The 26,827-nt window shown below is 39.6% G+C and overlaps 1 protein-coding gene and 3 long non-coding RNA genes across 6 annotated transcripts; 1 reads left to right on the top strand and 3 right to left on the bottom strand.

The window, feature by feature from the left end:
• Positions 1-3,556: 3,556 nt before the first annotated feature.
• Positions 3,557-15,008, bottom strand: tbp.L (TATA-box binding protein L homeolog). Of its 2 annotated transcripts, none has more exons than XM_041562131.1 (8): positions 14,296-14,316; positions 11,748-11,886; positions 10,163-10,482; positions 9,072-9,159; positions 8,028-8,119; positions 6,558-6,725; positions 6,152-6,246; positions 3,557-5,043 (listed from the first exon to the last, which is right to left on the bottom strand). In XM_041562131.1, the coding sequence occupies exons 2-8, from the start codon at positions 11,796-11,798 to the stop codon at positions 4,964-4,966; spliced, it is 894 nt and encodes a 297-aa protein (XP_041418065.1). In that variant the 5' UTR covers positions 11,799-11,886; positions 14,296-14,316; the 3' UTR covers positions 3,557-4,963.
• A 162-nt stretch (positions 15,009-15,170) lies between these two features.
• Positions 15,171-26,639, top strand: LOC121393662. Of its 2 annotated transcripts, none has more exons than XR_005961228.1 (4): positions 15,171-15,431; positions 16,336-16,439; positions 18,380-18,453; positions 26,432-26,639. It is a non-coding gene; the product is annotated as an uncharacterized LOC121393662 (long non-coding RNA). The 2 variants fall into 2 exon arrangements; XR_005961227.1 differs by lacking the exon at positions 26,432-26,639 and adding an exon at positions 18,736-19,620.
• Positions 21,003-25,667, bottom strand: LOC108715319. Its single transcript, XR_005961229.1, has 5 exons — positions 25,405-25,667; positions 24,794-24,862; positions 23,427-23,604; positions 22,958-23,158; positions 21,003-22,477 (listed from the first exon to the last, which is right to left on the bottom strand). It is a non-coding gene; the product is annotated as an uncharacterized LOC108715319 (long non-coding RNA).
• On the bottom strand, positions 25,668-26,368 carry LOC121393663. The gene is made up of 3 exons (XR_005961230.1): positions 26,079-26,368; positions 25,869-25,976; positions 25,668-25,754 (listed from the first exon to the last, which is right to left on the bottom strand). It is a non-coding gene; the product is annotated as an uncharacterized LOC121393663 (long non-coding RNA).
• Positions 26,640-26,827: the final 188 nt, after the last annotated feature.

Here is a 26,827-nt window from a genome sequence, read left to right as displayed (position 1 = left end):
ATGAGTTCAGAAATAGGGTTCTTTGAATGCAGACAGATTCGGTCTGGCCCACTGGGATACTTGGAAAAAACCCGATGGGCCCTGGTCTGCTGGGCCCCCCTCACTGCAAACAGTTTGTCTCCCTCCCTGTTGGCTCTCCCTCACCAGCACCAATTTCCAGAACCCACCAGCACACCCTGGCCTCTCCAGCATAAGTTGGCCCGGTGCACAGTCAGAAGGGATCGGCAACCCCAATTGTAGTCAGCGTAATAGAAGAAAAACTGGCACTCAGAGCTCGATGCATGCGGGCAAAGCCCTTCGTGTTTATTACAATGTAACGTTTCGGGGGCGGACCCCTTCGTCAGACAGCACCAGCACCACAAGGTGCAACACACAAGGTAATGAAAGAAATTAAGGAGTGCAACACACAGTAGGAGATGGGTATGGGGTAAAATGCATTAGAAGAAGGTAAGAGCATGTCAGAGTGGACACAAAAGTAAAGGGGGAAACAGGAGCAGGTGGCAAAATGTATAGGATGTGAAGCACACAAAACTAAAAGATTAAGAGGTGTGAGGAACAGAGGAAGGCAAGAGGAGAAGATATGGCTTGTTCTGGAAAGATGGGCAGAGGATACTGAGAGTGTGGTGCCCAAAGAAAAGTTAGGTATGGTACAGGAGGTGACAAGATGGCATGGGGGCAAAGAAGACTGAAGGTAGATGATGAGCCAGGAAGCTTTCATATGCAACAAAGTAGTTGGTAAGGAAAGTTAACACACAAGGAACATACAGACCCCCTACTCAGCTTTAGTCATGGCGTGGTGGAATTCTGCTTGTGCAAGAATAGTTGAGATACTTGAAGTAGTTGCTCTATTTATTTTCAGCAGTGATCTTACTGGCTTGTCTGGGGTAAAAGGAACAGCAGCATCGAAAAATGAAAGCTTTGTAGCAATGGTGGAGATTGAAAAAAGGCTATATGGCACAGGATAAATAGTGGATAACCAATAACATCATTATGTTATTATGTTCTACAGAGCTTATCTGCTATCTGTACATTTCTTACTGGAATTTCTGGGATTAATATATTCATTGGAAACTTCATACTGGCATATCTGTGGTTAATGCTTATTATGATCTTACTTGCATGTCTGGGTTATTATGGCTACAAGTTGCATAAAGAGTGTACAAATAGTGGCACCATGCTAAGCACAATGCATTTTTGAGGCTCCATATTTCATTGAGACAGCCCTGTTGTGTGTGTACATGGCTGGGACTTGGAGGGAGACAAAAGTTGTGAGGGGAGGTGGTGGCTGCTGCAGTGCTGGATGCCCTTATGCGTTTCAGGGGGGGCCCTGGGGTGATATTCTCTGGTGGGCCCCAGGTACCCCAGTCTGACACTGAATGCAGATAAAATCACCCAATGGCACATTGATTTTTATATAGTGCTTTGAATTGTTAGGCGACATTGTGTACAAGTAGTGGGCACCTGTCTGTCCTTTTCACAGTATTGACTTATGTATTGTTCCATCTAACCATATTGCTACTACAAATGTTACGCAGCACAAAAAAAGGATTTCTATTTAACTGTAGTGCTAAGAAAACTCTAGTGCAATAAAGCATTTCTTTCATTGTGCAGAAGTTAAAACTAATAATTTCCCATAGGAACAAAGATAATGAGATTTGCTGCACATATATTTTACATGTGAGCAATGCTGCAAACCAATTTAGTTTCTCCTCTGATAATATTTGAGCCCACTTTCATTCACAGGGAAAATGATAAAAATAAGCAAAGTAGACAAACAAAAGGGTTGTTCAACTTTAAATTAAGTTTTAGTATGGTGGAGAGAGGGATAATTTGAGACAATATGCGATTGGGTTTCCTTTTTTATTATTTGTGTTTTTTTTAGTTATTTAGCTTTTTTACTCAATAGCTTTCCAGTTTGACATTTCAGCAATCAGGTTGCTAGGGTCCAAATTACCGTACCAACCATGCATTGATTTGGCCTGAATAGAGAGATGAGTAATAAAAAGTAGCAATACACCCATAACCTTACAGAGCACTTGTTAGTTTGATGGTGTCAGTGACGCCCATTTGAATGCTAGAAAGAGTCCGTAAGCATTTCACTTAGTAGCAAACATTTCCATCAGTTTAACAGCCAGCTAGGCACTCTTCTTCAAGCTTAATGAATTTCACTTTCACATTGATAGAAAGCTTAGTAGGCTCCATCTCCTGGCATAAACTTAAAATTCAGTATATTTATCTCACTTTATTTCAAAGCTGGGGGGATTCAACGCTGACAATTGTTAGGTATGAATAGATTAATTTAAATAGATTTAATGTAATAATTGTCATTTACCATGCTGAGCCTGTTAAGAGCTTGGATTTCAAAGTATATTGTTATTTGGTATGTGAGATTACTAAAGAATTAATACGTCATCCCTTTTAGCACCAGTTATAGTGTTAATTTATGTAAGCAGCACTGTTGGGGATAGCAGCGGTTGAGAAGCACTTTGGATGCACCTAAACGTTTCACCTAAATGATTCCATTTTATTCTGCAGGCTTGTACCCTTGAGCATTCAGTATTCAGATTTTCGGAAATATCAAAATAGCCAAATATAGGAAAGCTTTGCACCTTGTGCTTTGGGATAAAAAGACATGCATACCCAACTTGGATTGGGGGGGATCTGTACTTTCCAAAAATATATGGTTTTCTGGGGTGAAAATTCTTTTCAGTACCTTTGTGTAAATGTGTTGATTTTGCAGTATGTATTATTACAGAACTGATAGCTCGTATAGGGTGTCTTCATTTTGGGGGCCCCTATATGCTACATACTTAGGTAAACCTATGCATATTGGGTATAAAACTATTCAGCAGCCCCAGGCATTCCTATTTAGGGTGTTTTATATGGTTATCTTATGATATGTGGGAGATATGATGCTGTAGACTGGAAGCTTTGAGTTCATTTTTCAAAAATTTCACAAGTGTTTATAAAAAAAAATAACTGGGTAGTTTTGAGTATATAGATATATTTACCCATATTGGATGTCAGAATCTGTTCTTTCCATTAATGTATTGTTTTCTAGGGTAAACCTACTGTTAGTGGAATGTTTGGCCTTAAAGTCAGAAGTATGCAGTTTTGTGGAGCAGTGCTATGGAAATTGGGTAGTGTAATGAGTTTTTCACCTATACAAGTCAGAAATCACCAAAAAAACTATACATATTTGGTATTGGCTTGTTCACAAAACCTAGCACTTTCCAAATCTGTGTTCTTGTGCATAAAATAAGTTTGATATATGTGTTTGTATTATGGGAAAAATGATTTTTTTTTTATATTTTAGACACTTGGAAGCCTATTTGTTTTTACAGAAGTGGAATAACCCCAAAATTCGAGCATTTTGAAAGCTTAGGTTGTCCTGAGTAAACTAAAAAATGGTCCGGCAATAAAAGTACCAAATTGGCTGGCAGTGAAAGGGTTAAGGGGCGATTTCCTAGTCTACAACAACAATAAACATACCAGCCCGAAGGCAGACAACACAATATTTGTATTGAATTAATTCTGAATAACCTGTGAGATAGTGTTGCAAACTAAAAGAGTTTATTTATTAACACAAGAGAAAAACATCACTGGTGATGTTGCCCATAGCAACCAATCAGCAATTAGATTGTAACAGTCACCCACAAGTTAAAAACATAAAAAATTGATTAGTTTCTATGGGCAACAACCCAGGGATGTTTGTCTCCAATCTTAATAAATATGCCCCCAGAAGCGGTTTTGATATTCATGGAAGGTTTTCACAACAAGTTCTGAATGTGTGGACCACAGTAAGACTGACTGTAAAAAACAACTTAAGACTAGCAACATCAATTTAAAAAAACAAAAAAAAAAAACTTGTTAGTATACCACAAAAAAAACCCACAAAGACAAATTCAACTTTAAAATCACACAGCCTTTATAAAGGAAATAACTTACCAAAACACTGCTTGTGCTCCTCTTCGGAAAAGGAGACTCATTGTGCAGCGCTCAATTTCTCCTCCCTGCCTTCCTTCCTTATAGGAGATAGCCAGGGAGGAGAAATCTAGCGCTGCACGATGGGTCGTCATTGTGTCTCCTTTTCTGAAGAGGAGCGCAAGCGGAGTTTTTAGCAAATTATTTCCTAATATAGGCTGTGCAAATTTTAAAGTTTAATTAGTCTTGGTGTTTTTTTTTTTTTCGTGGTATACCAAAAAAACCCAAAAAACAAAGTTGATGTTACTGGTCCTTTAACGACAAATTACAGAAACATTATACATTTATTCTATCTCACTGAATTCTGTGAATCGGGAATGTGTTTGGCACAAAGCAAGTAAACACAAAAATTACAGGTTTTATATATTCCTTAGAGTATATAATATACAGTTGTTTGTCCGAGTGGTTTCAGATTTAATAAACTCTGCAAGCAATTAAATCATAGTCCAGATCAATCAGCTTGTAGTAAAAGTGATTCATTACATTGGTTGCTCAGATTTCAGACCCAAGGTTAGTTAATAAAAAACAAACAGAACAATGAGCTGTGAGCACACATCAGTTACTTTACATAATAAAACTTGCTGGTTCATATTCATAAGATATGCTATCAAGTGCAGAGATAAACCTATCAAGTCATTACTAAAGAGCATAATGTATTTATGAAATCTATTTACAATAGGGACTCCTTACAGTACCCAGATTTTCCCTGATAGATTTTAATCTAAAACATACGGAAGCAGATTTTTCCATCTAAAGTTCCTGTTGACCAGCTTTCTTCTGTGTAAAAGGGAGCAATCTTGATAAAACCAAATTAAAAACTTTTAAAAGTCCATGTAAAACCATTCTCCATCAGGAAACAAAGCCCCACAAATATACTGGTTTCAATGGAACACCATATGTAACGAGGGGGGGGGTGTGTTCAGTCAAAATCCTGTACAAAATGTTCTATATTACATTAAAAAAAAGTTTAAGCCAGCGGTTACGTTGTTTTTCTGAAGCCTTTAAGGATAGGATAGATGTTTTCAAATGCTTCGTAAATCTCTGCTCGTACTTTAGCACCTGAAACAAAGTTACAAGGATACATTTATTATTGAACAAGACCCAAACTATCCAATTAGGACAGTCTTTGGCACATAGACATTCAGACTACTCTTGCACCCCCTCAGGGAGAACCTAACATTACAATACCCATACCCCATGCGTGCTGCCTATGATCCCTTCTATGAACAGCCCATTTATAACAGCATTTATTCTTGTTTCTAAGTTCTGTGTATTTCTTGAGAAAGTTTTTAAGTAGATACAAGCGATAGAAAAACAAACCCATAACTGAAGAGTGGCAAGTAGGTAAAACACAGGCTTACACATTTTCTTCTCGACTGAATGTGTCAGAATACAAAACCTACTTCCCACAGTTAGGGGGTTATTTACTTAAATCAAAATTGTTCTCATATTTTATTAAAAAAACCCATGACCAAACTCCCATGCCTGATTTGATCTTAATTTATTAATTAAGGGTAGGACTCAAACGATTTTTGTCACGATCCGACAAAATGCATGCGACAAAAATAAGGTAAGAAATCGAATTGTTGCATGGTTGATCAGAGCCTGCATCCAACAGTCATGTCAGTCACGCTGCGACACCATGCAACAATTCTTTTACTTTATTTTTGTAGTAGCGTGTCGGATCACGACAAAATCGTTCGTGGAGTCCTACCTAAAAAACGAATTTATCGAATTGGGAAAAAACCCGATAAAATAGAGCAGAAACCCGAATAGTCTGGTTTTTGTCGAAAACTCAGAGCGTGGATTTTCGTATTCAGGCTTTTTGCAGCATTTTTTCATGAAAAATCGGAGTTTTTGCCCCAAAAAGCCTGACCAGATAAATTTGAGGTTTAGTAAATAATCCCCTTACAGTCGGAGCTGAACCTGGAACTCCGGCCACTTTACAAAACACATGCAATTCCTAAATTAACAAAGTTTTCAGATATCAAACTATTCCAATAAAACCACAGTTTGTTTGGTTGGTTGTTTCTTGTGTGAATAACTCACCCCTTATAAAAATATCAGTATATTCGGCTTTTATTTCCATTAGACAAATACAGAAGGAAAAAGTATTTTAACATCAACTGGTCAACATGCATAAATGAGAATATAACAAACTACCTACCTGTCAGTACAACCTTTCCAGAAACAAAAATAAGCAGGACAATTCTTGGTTTGATCATTCTGTAGATAAGACCTGGAAACAGCTCAGGCTCATAACTAAGTACAAAAACAAAAAACACATTAGTCTATACGTTTGACTTCCTGCGACTCATTCCTCTTGGTATACTGAAAATATATGCCCATACTGCTAAAGCAAACTCCCTCCATGAAGTATGTTGTTGTGGCAATGTAACCAATATTTATTTATGTTTTGCCAACGATCTGCACTGCTCTTTAAAAAAAAAAAAAAAAAAAATCCTTTACAGAAATAAATCCTGTTTCAGTATGCTTAGCATGTATTTCACATGGCCCACATGCAACTGCTAAACTTAACACTTGAAGACACAACAACAGCATGAAATGATTACCTGCTAAACTGCTGATGTGTAAGGACCAGTCCCTCTAATCGGATAGGGAATTTCACATCGCAGCTTCCCACCATATTTTGTATTTTAAAATCTAAAAACTTGGCTGGAAATCCCAGTTTCTGTACAACTCTGGCATATTTTCTAGCTGCTAAACGAGACTGTTCTTCACTAGAAGAAAAATAAAAAATAGATTAATTTATCATTACAGATACAATGTCTAATAATTATATGAAACCTACTCATTTGTAATATATTTTAAATCATATTATAGCACATTAAGATATTTCTTTCTAATGAAGAGTCACCATCTTACCTCTCCTTACTAGACATCCTTCTTTGATGTGGAGGCCTATTTATCAAAATTCAAATCTGAGGCATGAATGTCTACTTATTTGCTAATAGATTAGAATATAAAAAAGGAACAAAGCAAATGAACACAACTAATTAAGAATATTAAAACCTTGAAATCCTTGTTTACTCCACATTTTATGCAAGAGGTATTGGATTTATCTATTTTTTTTTTTCTTTTTAACTTGTAATCCATTTCACTTTTACATGACTGCGGCAGCTTTTAGATGCCGTACGTATACATTGGAGTTTCATTATTTTTACTCTCAAAGGAGAAGGAAAGCTACCAAGGCAGCTTATTACCAATAGATTAGCCACAACAGTGCAAGCTACAACACAATTTTTATTCTTTAGAATGCTTTACCATTACCCGAGTAAATAGCTCTAGAAGCTCTCTGTTTAGGATAGCAGCTGACATTATCTTGGTGTGACATCACTTCCTGCCCGAGTCTCTCCCTGCTCGTTCATAGCTCTGAGCTCAAATTACAGCAGTGAGGGGGCGAGGAGCAAACTGAGCATGCTCAAGCCCTGGAGGTTTAAGATGAAAACAGGAAGTCTGATACAGAAGCCCATTTGTACACAATAGAAGGAAAGAAATGTGGTGTTTGTTTTGACAGAGGATTCGGAGAAGCGTTACTTTGTTTACTAGTGTATTCATATAGACCTTTCTGATAAAGCTTAGTTTTAACCTTTCCTTCTCCTTTAAAGCAGATCTAAAGCAGAACTTAACATTTGCATTAAAGGATATTAGGGGGATCAAAATAAAAAACGACCATTGCCTCCAAAATCTTGTTAAAGTTTTCAATCAACTTTATCTTTATTTGAACTGTATTACTAAATGTTTTAGCAAGCAAGATGCTTTTCATGCTGGTAGGTCTTAACAATGTTGGCAAACAAGCAACTGGCTCAGTCTCCACTCACTTGTGGATTGTACATTTAAATGACTGATCTGTCACATAATAAAACAAAAATCAAAAACAGTCACACAGAGCAAGAAAGTAGTGGCCCCTGACTGATTGTCTGTCAGCCAGTAAACATGGCCCATCTATTTCCCTTTATTGCTAAACACAGACAGTGTGGTAGCGCTAGGTTAAACCAATAGGGGGGGGGGGCGAAACTTACCTTTTAGCCCCAGTGCATACCATTTTTCCTGAACTAAATATAAGCGCAGTTGTACGTGGCTCTCGTATCCTCATTATAACAGCAGCAAAACGCTGATTTAAAAGAAGAAAAAAAGTTTACAGACAAAATATATCAGTATGTAAAGATATTACACAATTTCATTAAATAAAAACATTTTATATTCTTAAATTATACCAATGTAACAGTATTCCAGACTAATGAAGGATCAAGCCACCCCAAGATCAGTGTAATTTTTAATCTGCACATTAGGCACTTTTGTTCCATGCCACCCCTCAGTTAAGGTATTCTTCAAATCACCAGTTAGTGCTTCAAGGCCAAAAGTCTGCTCCAATATAATTTATTTTGGGTTGAAGGAAGACAATGCATGGTGATGGACGGAGAAGAGGTAGAGAATAGACAGCAATAGGGACACATCAAATGACTGCGGAGGTAGCTGTTTTGACATTGTCTATGTCCATGTTGTGTCACTCACTAATAGGACTGCTTTCATTTAGTACTATAAAACATGATATGGGTGGATCTGCAATATTTGGTTTTTCTTACGTTATTAGTTCAGCTCCTAGGTAATTTAAAACCACAAACCACAGGCTGCAAAAAAAACCTGGAGATACTATTAACAGTGATAACACAGATTCTCAAATCCCTGTGCCACACCAAGGCAGCATAATTTGCATACAGCATACTTTGCTCAGTGAGCTCACTCCAATAGAAAGGGTATAGTTTCTTGCCAGCAGATGAGTTAGGGCAAGGAATTACACATTTTTTCTAGAATGTCATGACCTTATTAGACTTAAGCATCATACTGCTGGAGTCTTTATTCTTATGTGGAATTAACCTGTGCAGAGAGGAATACAGCGTGCACCAGATCTTCAAACAGAGCATTGGTGTAAGTGTGGCACCTCTTTTGATACAATGCACCAATATATACTTCTGAATTACCTTAGATAGATATAGGAATTCAGAGTGAAAGTATTTGTAGGTAACAAGCATAATTTAGGGGGGGGAACACAACATGCTTCTTACCTTTGGGTTATACTCTGCATTTCGCGCTCTAAGTGCAATTGTTTTTAGGTCAAGTTTGCAGCCAAGATTTACAGTGGACACTATGTTCCTGGACAAAATAAAAAATGTAAATGAATTTGTTAGTGTTTTTTTCTCATTCTAATATAAACTACTGTAACAGTGTGTATCTCTCTCTCTCTCTATTAAAAAATTTGAGAAACACTTGCCTATCTGTACATATGTCTTACAGAGAAGTACGTTTCCCAATTATTTACTTGTATTGTTCAGAAATGTTGGACAGACTTATACAACACCTAACTAAATTTACTAGGATAAACTAGGATGCTACTGCAAGTGCTAAATGATGTAGCAGTCAAGTGTGGAAACTGCAATAAACCATGCTCAAGAGAGACTTCTCCACAAGAAATTGTCAGTATTGCTTTTAAAAGTAGCAATCAATGCTGAAGAATGTAGTGTAAAGGTCTGATTTGAGGGAACTATTGTCTAGATCAGTACCCAGACCTATTCACCTACCCCTGTGCTGGTAATTACAGTGCTGAAACTAAAGTGCTGAACTCCTCCTGCATACAGGAAGCCTGGAAATGTGCAAGCATTAGGATACAGAGTAAGCTTTTAAATCCAATACTTCTGTATTTTAATGAAAGTTGAATATTTTTCACATTTTGATAATGTGTAGGGTATTTTTATAAATACTTTATAAAAGAGGGTCCTGCTATAGACATCTATGAAGAATACACATGCCAAAGCAATAATCAGCACCCAGCAATATTTAGACAAATATGTTAGATTATAAATGTTCTATGAATGCAATATTTGCCCACATTTTACATGAAGTGAGTGAACAAAAACTCAAAAGCCCACACAGCCAAGATGAACACTTAAATGGTAAATAAAGACTGGTGATGCTGCACTGTCAAAGATATTCATAAATATCAACAGGGAAAATAAGTCATTTTAACTTTATACAGTAAATACAGGATTTACCATTTGTATGCCATATGGCGCTATATAAATGCACAAACAAAAGCTACATACAAGATACAGATCTGACAATTGATGTCTGTAAGATGCCCCCTAAGATAGAGACTTACTGTAGCTGAGGAACAATTCCTGAGCTTTCTGATGCAGGGGTGGCAGGAGAAATAGGTGTCATTGGAGTTATTGGGGAGGGGTATAATGGTGTATTTCCTGGAAGAGGTGCTGTGGTAAGAGTCTGTGGGTGAAACAGTTGAGGGGTTTGGCCTGACCCCTGATTCCCTTGCTGTAATGTAGACTGCTGCGTCTGCTGCTGTTGTCTTTGCTGTTCTTCCAGTATTGACAAACTGTTAGTTGTTTGTACAGGCTGGGGGGTCAGACCAGTTCCATAGGTTATCAATGGACTGAAAATATTTATCCCTGGAGTCAGAGAACCCTATAGAAAGGCAATAAAAAATACATATATATATATTTTTAATAATACATGTATTTGCTCCCAAACTTCATTTTTAGAACACTAACATAAATAAGTCTTTTGACATTACAGTTTCCTTTGAACTGGGCTTAGTACAGGGGAATGCCTTTAACAAAAATCTGATGGTACAGCCCTGCACAGAAAGCAGGAAAGACCTCCCCCTTCCAGACTATACCACCACTTACAAGAAGACAACCAGAGCTGTGGTGTTTGAGTTGTGGAGCAGGAAGCAATTTTGGGCACCTGGAGTTGGAGCTGGCATTAATGTACAGATTCTGACTCCTAATTACTGAAAATAATCAAATCAGATTTAAGAGCTTCTACAAAGGAATCTATGGCAGAAGCAATTATGTTTCTAAGAACAATACTTTAGTTAATTTTGAATTATATTTAACAGCTATATGCCAGATTCAATTATTATATATATTGTTTTTGGTTTATGTAGTTTTTTTGTTTTTGGTTTAGAAATACCCAAGGATGCAGTTTATATTTTTGAGCTTTAGCAGTGATAAAATGCCTTGTATGTTGTGTACTTAACTTTTCAACATGGAAAATACAAAAGTATATTAAAAGGAACAGTAACACCAAAAAATAAAAAGCATTTTAAAGTAATTAACATATAATATACTGTTAGCATGCACTGGTAAAAGCTGTTTGGTTGCTTTAGAAAGACTACTAATATAATATGATATATTCACCAAAGTCAGTTGGCAGCATATTGGGCTGTGGATGGGGCCTTCTAAGCTACTTTTAAAATCCTATCATGCAAGGCCTGCATTTTGGGGGGCCAAATCATGCAAAGATTTAGTGAAAAGGCCAGTATGGTGTCCTCATGAAATAAATGGATCTTTACAGCTTTAAAGACCAGTAACACCAAAAATTTAAATCCTGACATTTATTTCTATCCTATACACGTACACATTCTCTCTTTGAAGTCCTGTTTATCAATTTTCAGTGACTTCTTGTCTAAATATAGACACACTGGTCTACTCTGCTCATGGAACTAGAAAATGAAGTGAAAATTTAAGAGCATTATCAAATAAAAATATTGTGCTTTGAAGAATGATCCCACATTTTGCTAAGTGTAGACTAAACTAATATTACAATGCCTATAGGACATCGTATTTAAATGTTGTTGTTAAAAGGTGTTGTGGTAAAAGGAAAAAAGTAGCAGTTTTAACGTTTTATTACCACACAGCAAAAGCATAAATGGAATTCACACCCACCTGTGGTGATGCCAGCCCTTGGAAAGGGGGTATGCTGTTGTTTTGATCCATGTCGTGTCAATTGGAAATCCCACAAAGAATAAAATGGTGTGCTATTTCTGCAAATTAAAATGAACCATTCCAGCTGCAGACAAAAGTCCTATAGAAAAAAAGTAACAATACATTAAACAAAGAGGCAATGTATCAATTAATGGGCTTATGTTTGCATTTACCAATACAGGTGCTAACTTGCACAAATGCAGTTTCCAGTAGCAATTTTCATTTTCCAACTTGTTGTAGAGTCCTTGAAAATGAACTGCTGATCAGTTGCAAAAAGCATCCCAAAATGTGCAGTTTAGCACCTGTCTTCATAATGAGCCCCATATTCTTTTTCTAAGCAATAATGAGTAAACATGGTACCACAGGTTATTCTGTGCAGAAGTCTGTTTAATAAGTGTACTGGTAAAGCCAAAGACTGGTTTCATCAATATGATCAACTATACAAGTCAAAATTGGGTCAAATAGTATATCTAAACATCATACTCAAGATTGTTATGCAGAATTGGGTTAGCAGAAACCCCAGTATGTTGTCTGTTATGAACATAGCAATTTTTTTAAGATATAAAAAAAACCTTTTTCTTTTTCATCTGCTAGTCTGTCATTCGTCCCACTCCCTGAGGAACTAAAGGGGCAGTTTACAACAAACACAATAACTAGAACTTGCTTTGAAATTACATTCATTCTACCTATTGTTTTAATTTACAAAATCCATATTTCCTCTTTTAGCCTTTATAAAGCACTAATTTGGGCTGTTTTCAATTATCTTACCTCCTTTTTTCATAAACAGGGTAATTTGTTCAGAGCTCCCTATCTATCTTTGAACAAACTCCTTCCTTCTCTAAGTAGCAGCCTCTAAACAGCACATTATCATGTGGCTTCTCAGTGGACTGGTAATAAAGTTTTATCAGCTCAGGCTCAGGAAGTGACAGGAAGCATTCAAGTTAAAATTTACTTCATATTCTGCTTGTGTGCCAGAAATACCACCATACATATTTATAAATTAAAGCAACTGGCAAAATATATTCAGCGCAATCCACTGAGCTTATGTTGATACAGGGTGTATCATGTCACCCACAGTACAAAGAGCCATAGGCTAACTGCTAATGCAGAGTTTGGAATGTAACAATACAGAAACTGAGCTAGAGGAAAAAAAGGGTTATTTAAAATTAAGACTGGGTAAACTGCAACAAATCAACGTTGTCAGCTCAAAGCAGAGAGAAGGATTTTTAATTTAAATGTTTAAGGCTTTAAAGGACAAGGAAAGTCAGTGACTTGAAGGAGGGCACAAGGGACAGAACTGTTCATTGAGTTTGCAATTGATCCTCAGCATTCAGCTCAGATTCAAAAGTAACAGTTATGGCCCATGTGCCCCCCCCCCTCAAGTCACTAATTGGTCACCAGGGTAACCAGTCAGTGGAAACCAAGAGAGCTGAAAAGCAGGAAGTAGGATTCTGGCTATTCTGTTAGACATCCAGTCACTCCAGCCTTTATACATTACATTTTTGCCTAACTAGCTATATTAGAAACATTATTTATTTTGCACAGCCCATCTATATACCCAGTTTTTATTTTTATACTGAACAATTCCTTTAAGAGGAACCAAGTAAGACTGGAATCATTAACAGGGGAATGCCTAAGGCTTGTGGCACACTAGGTGCTGCTTTGGCTTCTGCCTATGTTTTCTATGCAGGCTAAGATAAGCCAATACATGCTCATTCCCTTTGACATGTCAGCCTGCGTGCAGACAAACAGGGAGGATATTGCCACATGCCAACATCTCCCATTCACCCTACATTCTCATTTAAAAACTGAACTTAGTGGAAAGCTTCCAACATATAATTGCATGAAATCCCCTTATTAAAGGGGTTGTGCACTCTTGAGTTAACTTTTAGTAGGATGTAGACAGATTTGCATTCAGTTTTCATTTATTGTTATTTGTAGTCTGATTTATTTAGCTTTGTATTCAGCAGCTCTCCAGTTCACAGTTTCAGCAGTCTGGTTGCTAGGGTCCAAATTTCCCTAGCAAACATGCCTTGATTTGAATAAGGGACTGGAATAGGTATGGGAGAGACATGCCTCTGAGGAAGCCGATTGGATCAGCGAAACACATCAGGCAGTGGGGACAAGACGCTGACCAGCAGGGAATAAGCCAGGAGAAGCCAGCTTTTTTACTCCTACCCCGGAAAGAACTGGGCAACCTGCAAAGGACAGCTAACTTTATAATAACGCTTGTGAAACCTGATTAAGATGGGAGTGCAACATTTTTTTATATTCTTTTAAATATTCATTAAAGCATACTACACGATATCAGTCTCTATTCTATGTGCGAGTGACTGCATGGAGTGACGGAAGAGGAGAGGGGCGCAGGTACCATTACATGCGATCTAACGATTAACGTCTTGTAAGTAGGCATTTTAGCCATCCCTTGGTGGAAGCCACGCATGCATGCTGTAAAGGGAACTTGGAAAAGGGGAAATAATAAAACACAACAGAAAATCTGTATACCAACACGTGGTGTGAAACTATCATCTTGAAAATACTACTCTATATATCCATTTATTTTCCTTTTTGTTTCTGGTGTGCTCGACTCCGTTGCCAAAGGCGCTGATCCATTTTTTACCCTATATGAGGTATGGGAGAGAGCCTGAATAGAAAGAATAAAAAGTAAAAATAACTATTTGTAGCCTTATGGATCATTTTTTTAGAGGGGGTCAGTGACCCCCCCCCCCATTTGAAAAGTAAAGGGCAAATAGTTAAAACTATAAAAAAATAAATGAAGACCAACTGAAAAGTTACTTAGAATTGGCCATTCTATAACATACTAAAAGTAAACTTAGAGATGAACCTTCCCATTAAATTAAACTATTACACAAAGCAGGCCTGAGGGGAAGCTATAAACTCACATGGCCATACTATGCGGAACACAGGCGACACCAGGGCCACTGGCTATTCTAAGCAAGTACGCCCAAAATACGACGCTATATTAGTTTTTAAGGGGAACGAGAGACATGAAAAACCGGCTTGATAGAAGTGACCGGAACCATCAGACACACTTTGTACCTAAAACTGCTTTGTACCTAAGACACTACAAGCAAAAAAAACCTGCAGGAGGGAAATAAAGTAGCAGGCCCTTGAGTGAGCGCAGCCAACCATACCATAGACCCTTACCTGCTGCAACTCACACTGACTGCCACTCGCCGACTCGCCTTATTAACTTTGCACCATTTCACCCGGCGCCACTGATTATTACGCATGCGTAAACTAAACGCTGCTCAACTAATCAGCGCAATGAATTACGTCACATCCCGTTCGCGAAGCCTCCTTTTCCACCATCAGAAGGGTTGATAGCAGCTAGTTCCTATCCTCGGAAAGGACCTGACGTCACGGTCATGTGATCCGGTCATGTGACCGTTCCACTGCGTATTACCCATTAGTGAGCTGCAAATTCAAACATGGGAAAGTGGTAATGGGTTCTAGTGGCGGCTGCGGACTCTTGACTGGACCTGAAACTTAAACCCCGGTGTTGCCAACTTGTATTGTAGGTTTGGTACAGGTTGTAACCTCTACCTTAGTTTTCGGGCAGTTCATTGTGTCGCTGGATGTTTGTAGAGATTGAAGGGATGTGTGCCTCTGAATTTCTGTGGGGTAAGGGGGAGTCACTGTGCCTCTGAATTTCTGTGGGGTGAGGGGGGAGTCACTGTGCTTCTGAATTTCTGTGGGGTAAGGGGGAGTCAGTGTGTCTGAATTTTATGGGGGGGGGGGAGTCTACAGTTATTAACAATAAAGAAGGTTGATGTGGACTGCATCAGAGCTCACCCGGTTGCTGTTTCCATTTAGATGGGAGAGTCACTGTGCCTCCGAATTTTTGTGGGGTACAGGGTATGGCTTCTTAGATGAACCCCAAACACGTATACTCATTTCATTTAAAGGAGAAGTAAAGCTACCTAAGCCGTTTATTTCCAATAGTTTAGCCACAATAGTGCAAGCTATAACACTATATTTATTCTGTAGAATGCTTTACCATACCTGAGTAAACAGCTCTTGAAGCTCTCTCTATTTGTTTTGGATAGCAGCTGCCATATTAGCATGGTGTGACATCACTTCCTGCCTCTCTCCCTGCTCACTCATAGCTCTGAGCTCAGATTACAGCAGGGAGGAGGGGAAAAGGAGAGGAGCAAACTGAGCATGCTCAAGCCCAAGCCCTGGCGATTTATGCTGAAAACAGGAAGTCTGATACAGAAGCCCATGTGTACACAATAGAAGGAAAGAAATGTGTTTCTTTTGACAGAGGACTCTGCAGCATTACTTTGAGGGTTTACTGGTATATTTATATAGACCTTTTTGATAAAGCTTATTTAGTTGTAGCCTTTACTTCTCCTTTATGGCACTATCCATATGGAGTGTCTGTTTCCCTCTGCAAACCTACTGATGACTTTATTGCCTTCTGAACTGAACCAACTGTGCATGTGCCACTGTGATAGGAAAATCAGTTCTACTGGAGAAGCCATGCGCTGTATAAAGCACAATAATGATGTTTCTTTCCTGCCAGGCTCCTCTCTCTGCAACCTCTCAGTTGGTTTGGTTCCCTTATTCAGCTATTGACCATCTCCGGCAGGCCCTGGGCGAGAATGAAAGAACCGGCACAATCAGGCTGTGAGTTCTCTGCTTTCCTCCCTGTCTCATGTTAAAGGGGTTGTTCACCTTTAAATTAACTTTTAGTATGATGTAGAGAGTGATATATTCTGAGACAATTTACAATTGGTTTTCATTTTTTATTATTTGTGGATTTTCAGTTATTTAGCTTTTTATTCAGCAGCTCTCCAGTTTGCAGTTTCAGCCATCTAGTTGCTAGGGTCCAAATTACCCTTAGCAACCATGCATTGATTTGAATAAGAGACTGGAATATGAATAGGAGAATGAAAGTAAACGGCACAATCAGGCTGTGAGTTCTCTGTTTTCCTTCCTGTCTCATGTTAAAGGGGTTGTTCACCTTTAAATGAACTTTTAAGTTTGATGTAGAGAGAAATATTCTGAGACAATTTGCAATTGGTTTTCATTTTTTATTATTTGTGGTTTTTGAGTTATTTTAGCTTTTTATTTATTCAGCAGCTCTCCAGTTTGCAGTATCAGCCATCTGGTCCAAATGACCCTAGCAACCATGCATTGAATTGAATAAGAGACTGGAATATGAATAGGAGAGGACCTTAATGATAAAAAGTAGCCATAACAATACATCTGTAGCCTTACAGAGCATTTGTTTTTGGATGGGGTCAGTGACCCCTGTTTGAAAACTAGAAAGAGTCAGAAGTAGAAGGCAAATAACTTAAAAACTATGAGAAATAAATGTAGACATATAACATGCTAAAAGTGATCTTAAAGGCGAACCAGCCCTTTAATCCCTTCTGTTCAGGCTTCAAACAGTTGTAGCATTTTTATATTCAACTTTTCTTTAAAGAGGAGAAAATGTAAAATCACTGGGTAGTGCCAAGTTGTTCGGGGGCCCCCAGTTGTTCCAATCACTGATCCCCTGTAGAGTCATCCCTCTTATATCCATTTGCACCAGACACAATAAAGTGCCTCTAATACAGGGGTGTCCAAACTTTTTACAAAGAGGGCCAGATTTGGTGAGGTGAAAATGTGTGGGGGCCGACCATTCAGCCTGACATGCTGGATCCCAGGCAATATGAAATGGGAAGCCACTATAGACACTGGGACTGAACCAGCAGCAGCTGTAATACAACGACAAGTACCAGTCTAAAGCAGTGCAACCACAATTCCCAGCATTCCCAATTGGCCAGACACGCAGCAGCTGGGACAGCATACTGATATATGCTGCCATAGTTTTATGCCCGGGCATAGGATTGAAGCAGGGATGCCCAACCTGCGAGCCTGACAGCTGTTAAAACCCGGTGTGCCCCGGCATTGGTGGGCCCTAGGCCCTCTAGTTGCATAATTGCATTATGTGCCAGAGGAACCAGCTGCTCTGTACCAATGGGCCCACTTGCCGCCTGCCCAGCCCATTTGCCACTTGCCCGGCCCACTTGCCGCTTGCCCGGCCCACTTGTCGCTTGTCCAGCCCACTTGCCGCTTGCCCAGCCCTTCTGCCGCATCACTCTACACTCTACGAAATGCGATGCTTGAAGGAGTACTGTGGCAGCCCAGCCAGACTGTATTTAGAGCAGCGTGGACCAGGAAGTGGATGCTGACGGCTGGCTCTGACATGCACGTAACCTCGCTCTCATCCTGGAGTGATGCAATATCCCAATAGCCAACAAGCATGCGCAGCAGTAGAGGTCCGGTTGAGCTGTTCTGCAGCGTGCACGCCGAGCACTCCTAGAAGTGTGCGTGCAGAGCGACGCGCCACGGTAGGGGGTGGATGGGGAGGCCCAGTCTAGGGTGCCTTGTGGGTAATCCGGCCCTGGCTGCAGGCCGATTAAAACTGGATCGCGGGCCGCAGTTGGCCCGCGGGCCGTAGTTTGGACACCCCTGCTCTAATAGAACATTTCTAGGTATTTATTCTGCACACGGATGTAAAAGGGGTTTATTGACTGATACTAAACTGTTCTCTCTCTCTCTCTCGTTCATTTCTGCAGATTCTGGGCAAACTCCAGAGGAAGTTGGATGAATATTTTGAGAAGCTGAAGAAAGCCCCAGACGACTACTAAAAGTAAGTGGAGAAGCTGCTACAGGTGTAAAGCTGCTCAGTTATATACAGGTAGAAACCAGGCCCTTATGTTTATAATTCAGCATAGAATTCATAATAATGTCATTCGTTTTCTGTTTTGTACAAAAAAATAAATAAAAATAAACTATTTTGTATGATGTTTTTGTGTGTCCCATTTGTGGGATGTTTCATTATCAGATCCCAACCCCCTGCCACATGTCCTACTGAATATATAGATCTATACCCTGTGTTTGGATTTGCTGTTTGATTCTTTTTCTTGCTTAGATCTGATAACCAAAATATGCTACCTGGCTCATTCTTTGAGAGGTGGACTAGTCTGGCCAATGGACCGTACAAGAGCAGGGAGCTGATCAGTGGCTACTTCAGTCAAGGGTCCATTTCACACCTGCCTAGATACATATGGCTTCAATTAGATATAAATGGGGTTGACATATCACCAGCCTAACCTGTAATATAGCAGCTGAAACTGGGACCAGTGTTACACATTTAACCAGCAATGTATTTGCTCATAAATGTATAATTCCCTGACATACCACCCCTGTCCTGTCCCTCCCCAATCTCTGCCTCCAGCTCCGCTTCTTTCCCTTCTTCCTATAATCCTCCTGCTCCCATATCGACCATATTTTCTCCCGAACCACCCCCTCATTGTCTCTCCCCTTTCTGTACAGCCAGATTTTTTTTTTTCGAAAATGGTGACAACCCTAGATATTGGTCAGGCAGGACCTTCTGAGGGCCCATGTATGATAATGTCCCTGGCACAGCACAAGCCCAGTATAATGCCTCTTCCGAGCTGACTGGACTGTGCTGGCACCCAGCCTAAATCAGTGCAATGGACTGTGAAAACCTGTTGGTGGCGCCTACTCCCACAAGCAGCGTCTCCTATTTCCCCTACTCATGTATGTCAGTGGGCATGGGTATTCTACTACTTCATTATAAAGCATGGGGGCAACACCATGCAGCAGGGAGGCAGCAAGATCAACATGTGATTTGTTAAAGGCCTGGGCCCAACAGAACTGAGAAGCTTGATACTGTTGTACCCTGCAATAACATAAACTTAACCCTTGCTCTGTCTACCCCCCCCCACCCTGTCTCTTAAAGTGGACCTGTCACCCAGACACAAAAATCTGTATAATAAAAATCTTTTTCAAATTAAACATGAATTCCAATTTCTATTTTTTATTAAAGCATTCATAGCTGTTGTAAGCTCATTTAAAAATCTCAGCTGTCAATCAAATATTGTCTGCCCCTCCTCTATGCCATGGGCCTAGAGGCGGGGCAGACAATTACTTTCACTTTCCATTCAGCACTTCCTAGATGTCACTGCTCTCCCCGCATTCTCCCATTCTTTTCACAATTTAATTGTGTAGCCAGTACATGGGGATGGACATCGGGTCCCCCATTCTGGTGCAAAAACAAGATTCTGAGATGATGCAAGGCTTTCCTTAAAAACAGTGTCCACAAAATGGCTGCTGCCTACTTGCTATCATTTTGAATTCCCAGACTGAAGGAAACAAGATTCAATTAATTTATATAGTGTAATTAAAGTTCATTTTGCTTGACTAATGTGATAAAATAGGATTTTGAATATTTTTTTTGGGTGACAGGTCCCCTTTAAAGGGCAAGTACACCCAGGACTAAACATAAACTGCATGGATTAATATCAGGGCAGGGGGGCTGCTGAACTACCTCTCAGCCGTGTCATTGGTAAAGTTACATCCCCCCACTTCAGCAGAACAAACCTTCCTGGTGACTCTGGACGGACCCTCCTCTTCCCATTGTCCCAAAGGAAGTGATATGTGCTGTGAACCTCTGGGGAGCAGGGTACTATGGTAAAATATTCACTACGAATAAAAATATAGAGTAAATTATGTATGTCTTACTTTGGCCCAGGGCTTCTTTCCAGTGGCCTTTAATATCCCACCTGTTATCAGCAGACCAATCACGGGATGGACTGATGCCCAATGAAACATCACTCAGACCTGCCCTTCCTATGCCCAAATAATACCAAAGGCAACTTTATCATGGCACAAACGTTTCTAATGACAGTGCCATGTTTATGGATCAGCTATTTCTAGACCCAATGAGTCAGTTTCTCCTTGGACCAAAGGATACTAATGGCAGTGACCTTTATATCCAAGTCCCTGCTAGGCCAAAAATAACATATTTTTAGTTTAAAATAACGGTTTAGTGTGACAAAACAAAACTGGGTAAATAGATAGGCTGTGCAAAATAAAAAATGTTTCTAATATAGTTAGTTAGCCAAAAATGTAATGTATAAAGGCTGGAGTGACTGGATGTCTAATATAATAGCCAGAACACTACTTCCTGCTTTTCAGCTCCAGACATGGCTTATCCCCTTCTTATATTTCTTCATCCTTAGCATCTCCTTTCACCAATTTCTCCCACCCTTGCCTCTTTATTCCACCTTTACTTTTCAGTGACCCTTTTCTCATGCACTAGAAGTCTCTCTCTGTAATGTTCCCTGGCAATACTATAGAACTATAAAAAATGCAAGAACACCAATGAAATGTGTAACATATTTATTTATAAATTGGATGTTCTATTTATGCATTTTAGATTAATTCATACTAATTTAAGTTGGGAAGGACTCACATCCATTAGGTTCAAGTTTTAGTGTAAATGGGATGTTCCTATTTAGTAGTTGATCCAGATGAAGGCAAAAAAAACCCATCTGAGCAGAGCCAATTTGCCTCAGAGGGGGAAAAATTCCTTCCTGACTCCCAAAGGGCAATCGGACAAGTCCCTGGATCAACTTGTACTATGAGTTTATGTCAGTATCAGTACTAAGAGTTTATGTCAGGGTTTAGAGTAGGAGATGTGACTGGTTGTTGAGTGGAAGGCTTGAAATGATAGAATTTAGAAAGGAAAGAATTTGAACAGGAGAAACCACTGAGTAATTGGTGTTAGGAGATTGCAGGGGGGGGGAGGCAAAAGAAAAAAGTGGAGAAGAGAAGCCTCTGTGTAGGGGGCATCATTTTAGTGTGTGATGTGTGGTGGTGACTAAATGTCTTGGTATTGGTGGAATGGAAGAACCAATGGAGGTGCAGGAAGAAGGGCAAGGATTAAAAGATATTTTAAAGAGGAGAAAGTCTTGATGATATGTAAATAAAAGAAGATATTGGTGGAGGTAAAAGGATAGAGCTTGCGGGTAGAGGTAAAATATGGTAAAAGGGCTGGTGGTGGAGCTAAAGTTAAATGAAAAGTCCTTGGGTGGAGATGTGGCAATTGGATACTAATGAAAACTAAGGTCCTAATAGTGGATGGAACTATGCCAGTTGGAAAGTGAGGTGGAGATGTGTGTGGGTGGAGTGATGTAAACTGAAGCAAAGACACCACTGGTGGAGATGTGGTAGAATATGTGTAGAAATTAGCTGACACAGTTTAAAAGTAATACTGACCACAGTATAATGTATGTACGCCTGTCTTACTCACTCACACTTCCTTGTAGAACTAGGCTGTAGAACATATGCTCTTGCCTTATATAGATACTTGGGGGGGGGGGTGCATAGGCCCTGAAAGAGGCATATACTATGAAACAAAAGGTTGGTCTCTCTCCTGCTCTCTTCTTCCCTGGAGGGATAGAAGGATCTCTCTTCCTGAGAGATGGAGAGAGAGAGAGAGAGAGACATGCACGCGCGCACCTCATATACACTTAAACTTTATACTTTTACCTATGCATACAGATTATTTACTTTAGGCTGTCAATGGTATGTTTGACTAGCTATTTGAATTTTGAATATAATTTGTAATATTTCCACATAATAAAATATATTTTATCACCTTGATGAGTGGTAATTTGACCATCGATACTTACACAAAATAATATATAGATATATGAATTTCTACAATATGAATATGATCATGGAACTACATAAGGAGATAAATTCCCTGCTGGTGTAGTTGCAGGAATCTTGAAGTTACCACTTGCTGAACTGCATCAGCTTGAAAGGAGATGGTGCCGGTGGAGCTGCAGATGCCACTGGATCTGTACGAGAAAAAAATATCAGTCAGTAATAGATCATCATTAATTCTCATTCAGAGGCATGGCATTTATGCACAAGCCTTATTCATTAACATGTTAGGGAGTTTTTCTCTCAGGCTGATACTCCTTTTAAAAATAAATGCACTGGCTATGGGAATAGGAAACAATGCCTGAGCCTTCTCAATTGCATTCTACCCTGTTGTGTTATTGTGCAGCTGCTGCAGTGAGGCTAATGTCCATCAGCACAGAAAACCTTGATTCAGCCCCTACTGCCCGATGTGTTTATTTGCTTCACACATGGGGAGGATTGTGACCAAGAAATGTAAACTTGAGCATCTTCTAGCCGAAACCCACCTCTTGTGCACAGTGAGGATTCGGGTCCTTCCAATGTAGACACACACCATGCAGCAGGGAATCAAATTGCTATTTTTCTACCAGCTAAGAACCATTGTACAGGAATACTGAATGGAGATGGGACCTTACCCTGTGGATGTTTTCTTTTTCCTCGGCTGTGATTCAGGAAACTCATTCTGGGCTGTTGATGTTATTGGCCACAAGGTCAATCACAGGAGAAGCCCTCCAGGGCCATTTGCAGAGCTGCTTCTTGTTCTGCCAATGTCTGTGTGCAGAAGTCACAAGCACGCTGCAGCTGTTTCAGGGTCGGGAGAGCTTCTCCCTTCAGTCCTGTATAGGGAAAAATCATATTTGTGATTCATGAATACTAATTAGAGCTTGAATATGATTCATAAACAAAAAAATAAAGACTGAAGACCAAATGCAAATTGTCTTAGAATGCCATTGTCACCATTATACTAAAATATAATATTAAGCTAAAGTACCCCTTAAAACATGTTTATTATTCCCAGTGCCATTATTTTAAAACCAACTCTTGCAGCTGTTGAGTTACACTGTGTGATGGTGCAGTCGTATCAAATATAATAGATTCCCTCACCTTTCTTGGCCGGCCGGTTCTGCAGAGTCTGGAGATGTTCTCCAATCTCAGCCCTGATGATCTTCTTTGGTGGCAGTTGGGTGATGAATTTGGTGCTGCGGGAGTTCTTCAGCACTCCCTCTCTCCGAAAGGATCCTTCTTCAGAAAGGACTCCAAGAAGGACACAAAACATTGTGACCTGGAAAAAAAGAGATTTTAGCTTTAGCTAGCAAAAAAAATCCCCCGATCATTGTTTCCAGATTCCAGAAACTTTTACCCAGTAACCATTAGCTATACCCCAGAATATACATATATTTTGCAGTATATCTATCTGTCTATCTATCATATATTATCTCTCTATCTGTCCCTCTGTCTATCTATCTATCCCTGTTTCTATCAATATATCTAACTATCTATCCCTCAATCTATCATCTATCTATCCCCTATTTATCTATCTATTTTGATTTGATCTCTTTAGGGAGAAGCGAGACCCATAGTATTACAGCATTACACATTATAGAAATCTTCTCCCAAAGTCTTGTCCCTACTGACCATGCCTTACCTTGTGCACTTTTTCATCTCCAATTTGCACCTGTATGTAAGCCTCCCATCCACTTTGACTGTGAGCTCTATGGGGCAGGGACCTCCTTCCCACTATGTCTTTTACCACATAGCACTTAAGCTCTTTGTCCTATGATTAGGTATATATTTATTATGTGATTTGTCTCCCCCATGGATACTTTTATTTATATTGTACTTTTATGCATTGTACAGCGCTGTGACTCCTTAACAGCGCTTTACAAATAAAGTTACACATACATACAATTGTTCCCCAACCCAAGATTCCCCACCACTATCCCAAACTGGTCAACAAGGGTATAACAAAGGATATCAGTGGCAAATCTAGATGTCTATAAGGGTATGAGGGACAAGGTAAGGTCCTGTGATTTTCCCACACCCTCTCCTGACTGCACCATAGTGCACATGGTCTGTAATTTCACAGTAGTAGGGCCCACAGTTATACTGTTATGCCCCTGAGACATAGACATTGATTATATACATAAAATATATCATATCTGCTCTGCATCCACCTATATTTCCCTGAAAACACACATATCCCTGCCTGCATCTCATGGGCCACATTTAAAGTCTGCAGTAGAAAAACCTCTTTTTATATTTAGGAGTTATTTAAAAAAATACACTTCCCCCTGAGCTGAGACTGAAATCTCCCCATTATCCCAAATTTGTACAGACAAGGGACATGGTGAGGGCAGACTGTGGAAGCGGCTAAGTGGATATAGGAGTTGCCAAATGTCCCAAGTGTTAATAAGTTCCATGTCTGCAAGCACTGGTACAATGTACAGTGACACAAGCTGGGACCAACTCACCATCTGTTTGAAGCTTCGGTGGTTGGGCTTCTCTTATCAGGTGCTCCACCGGATATTGATCTGCGTATGCTAAAAGTGAAAAACATATATATCAGGCCCATCACACATGTCTAGAAGTTATTTATTTAATCTATAGAAAAAGTTCTTTTTTGCTGGAAATAGCTAATCACCCCAAATTCCTCCCATTCTGATATAGAACCTCTGCTGCTCAATGTATAAAATAAAGTAGCCACAATTGTTGTGATTCACTTACGTGTTTTTCCCTTATGGCCAAAACAGAACAAAATACAACTTCTAAAATAACCCAATGCACACCCTAGTAAATGAACACATCATGGTATAGGTAAAAGTGAAAAAATTCTTCATTATATATCAACGTGTATACAGCAATACATCTCCATTACAAACAATAGCAGTTACAGTACATAACACCAGCATCACAATGCAAATGTGCAAATATATTAAAGCAGACACATTGTGCAAAAAGTTAATAAACCCAACGTTTCAGGAAAAACTCCTTTCTCTCCATGAGAAAATGACTGCTCCTATGTTCCATTAACACTGATAAGTAAATGCTCCGTGTTGTTACAAGTAATAGAAGTACAACATACTTTAGTGTCGTATGCCATGCGCTGGCCCATCTGCCTTATGGCCTCGGGTGCCATCCAATGTGGAGTCCCTTCCGCTTCGTGGCACAATCCAGTCTGCGGGTCCATGTCCCAGCTGTTTCCAAAGTCGACTGAAATGACAGATAGTATCTGTTAATGGAAAATAAATTGTTTAACCACAATAAGATAGAAACCTGAATTATGAAACCTCATGACTCCATATTCACAGAAGCTCCCCACCATCCATTATAACTGTAAGTTTTACTCCCTGATCTTCACGTCTCTGTGAGCATGATGTTCAGGCTCTTGATGTCTCTATGAATGGCCCAGTTCTTGTGGATGTGGTGCAGCCCCTGGGGAGATTGAGATGTAGGTTAAAATATAACAGACATAAGACTAAACATTCCCAACAAAGAGATTGTATACATAATTTATGCAATTAAAGAAGAGTCCTTCTCTGGCCGTACCTTTAAAACCTTGCAGACATAGCCAATCCAGGTCTCCTTCAGGGATTGGTCATTGGTCTTGCTGATGAGGTTGCAGAGAGAGCCTCCACCACAGTACTCGAGAACAATCTGCAATGTATAGAAATCATTTAAGGTCATGTATTCTATCGCTTCCAGTGGAGATTGCTTTGGCACAAGAGGAATGAAACGATACAGTAAATCATTTCTTACTTCCAAGAGCTCCCATGAGCACTCCGTGAGTGGAGCCCTGTAGTAGGCTCCATAGTAAGAGGCGATGTTCTTGTGGCCGCCGAACTGCTTTAGCTCACATAGGCAACTACACAAATAGGATTGATATATAGTGTATAGTATATATTCGGCTGATGTTGGCGATCTTCACCGCTACCACGCCTTTACGATGGTGGCGTCCCTGTAATACAGACAGAAAGGTTGACTTATATACAAGTAGGAATAGTAGGAAAGAGAGGGTCTAATGCAGCCCCCAAACCAGAAGCTTGATATGTCTGCCTAAATCATTGTGTGATTGTGTGTAGTGATGACAAACTTGTTCCTCTACTCTCTAGGAATTGGTTGGTCCCTTACCTTGTAGACGTCTCCGGTGCTGCCCTCTCCAAGAAGCACATCCTGGTCAGCCGACCATCAGGAGGCTGGAAAATAAAATAGAAAAAAGAAGAATTTTATTGATAACATAATATTCCCCAGGGTACAAAACATGTCTCACTTCCGGCAGTAGCGGCGAGTGTTTTACCCTCCTTTCTACTCACCTTATCAATCTCAGAGAGGGGTCTGGATTCCGCCTGTGGCTGAAGGAGAAGAGAAAGATTCTATCACATTCTATACTTTATCTGTATCTGTTCTCTATGCAGCAAAACCCTAAATTCAGATAAAACAGTTGCCTTACCTTCCTCCAGGGGGCGCAGAATGGCATTTCGCCCAAGTTTTTAAGCTCTTAAAAGAGC

This window comes from Xenopus laevis, chromosome 5L (genome assembly GCF_017654675.1).
Source record: "Xenopus laevis strain J_2021 chromosome 5L, Xenopus_laevis_v10.1, whole genome shotgun sequence".
Taxonomy (NCBI): domain Eukaryota; kingdom Metazoa; phylum Chordata; class Amphibia; order Anura; family Pipidae; genus Xenopus; species Xenopus laevis.
The sequence above is the reverse complement of the archived record's forward strand: the minus strand, read 5'-3'. Positions and strand labels throughout refer to the sequence as shown.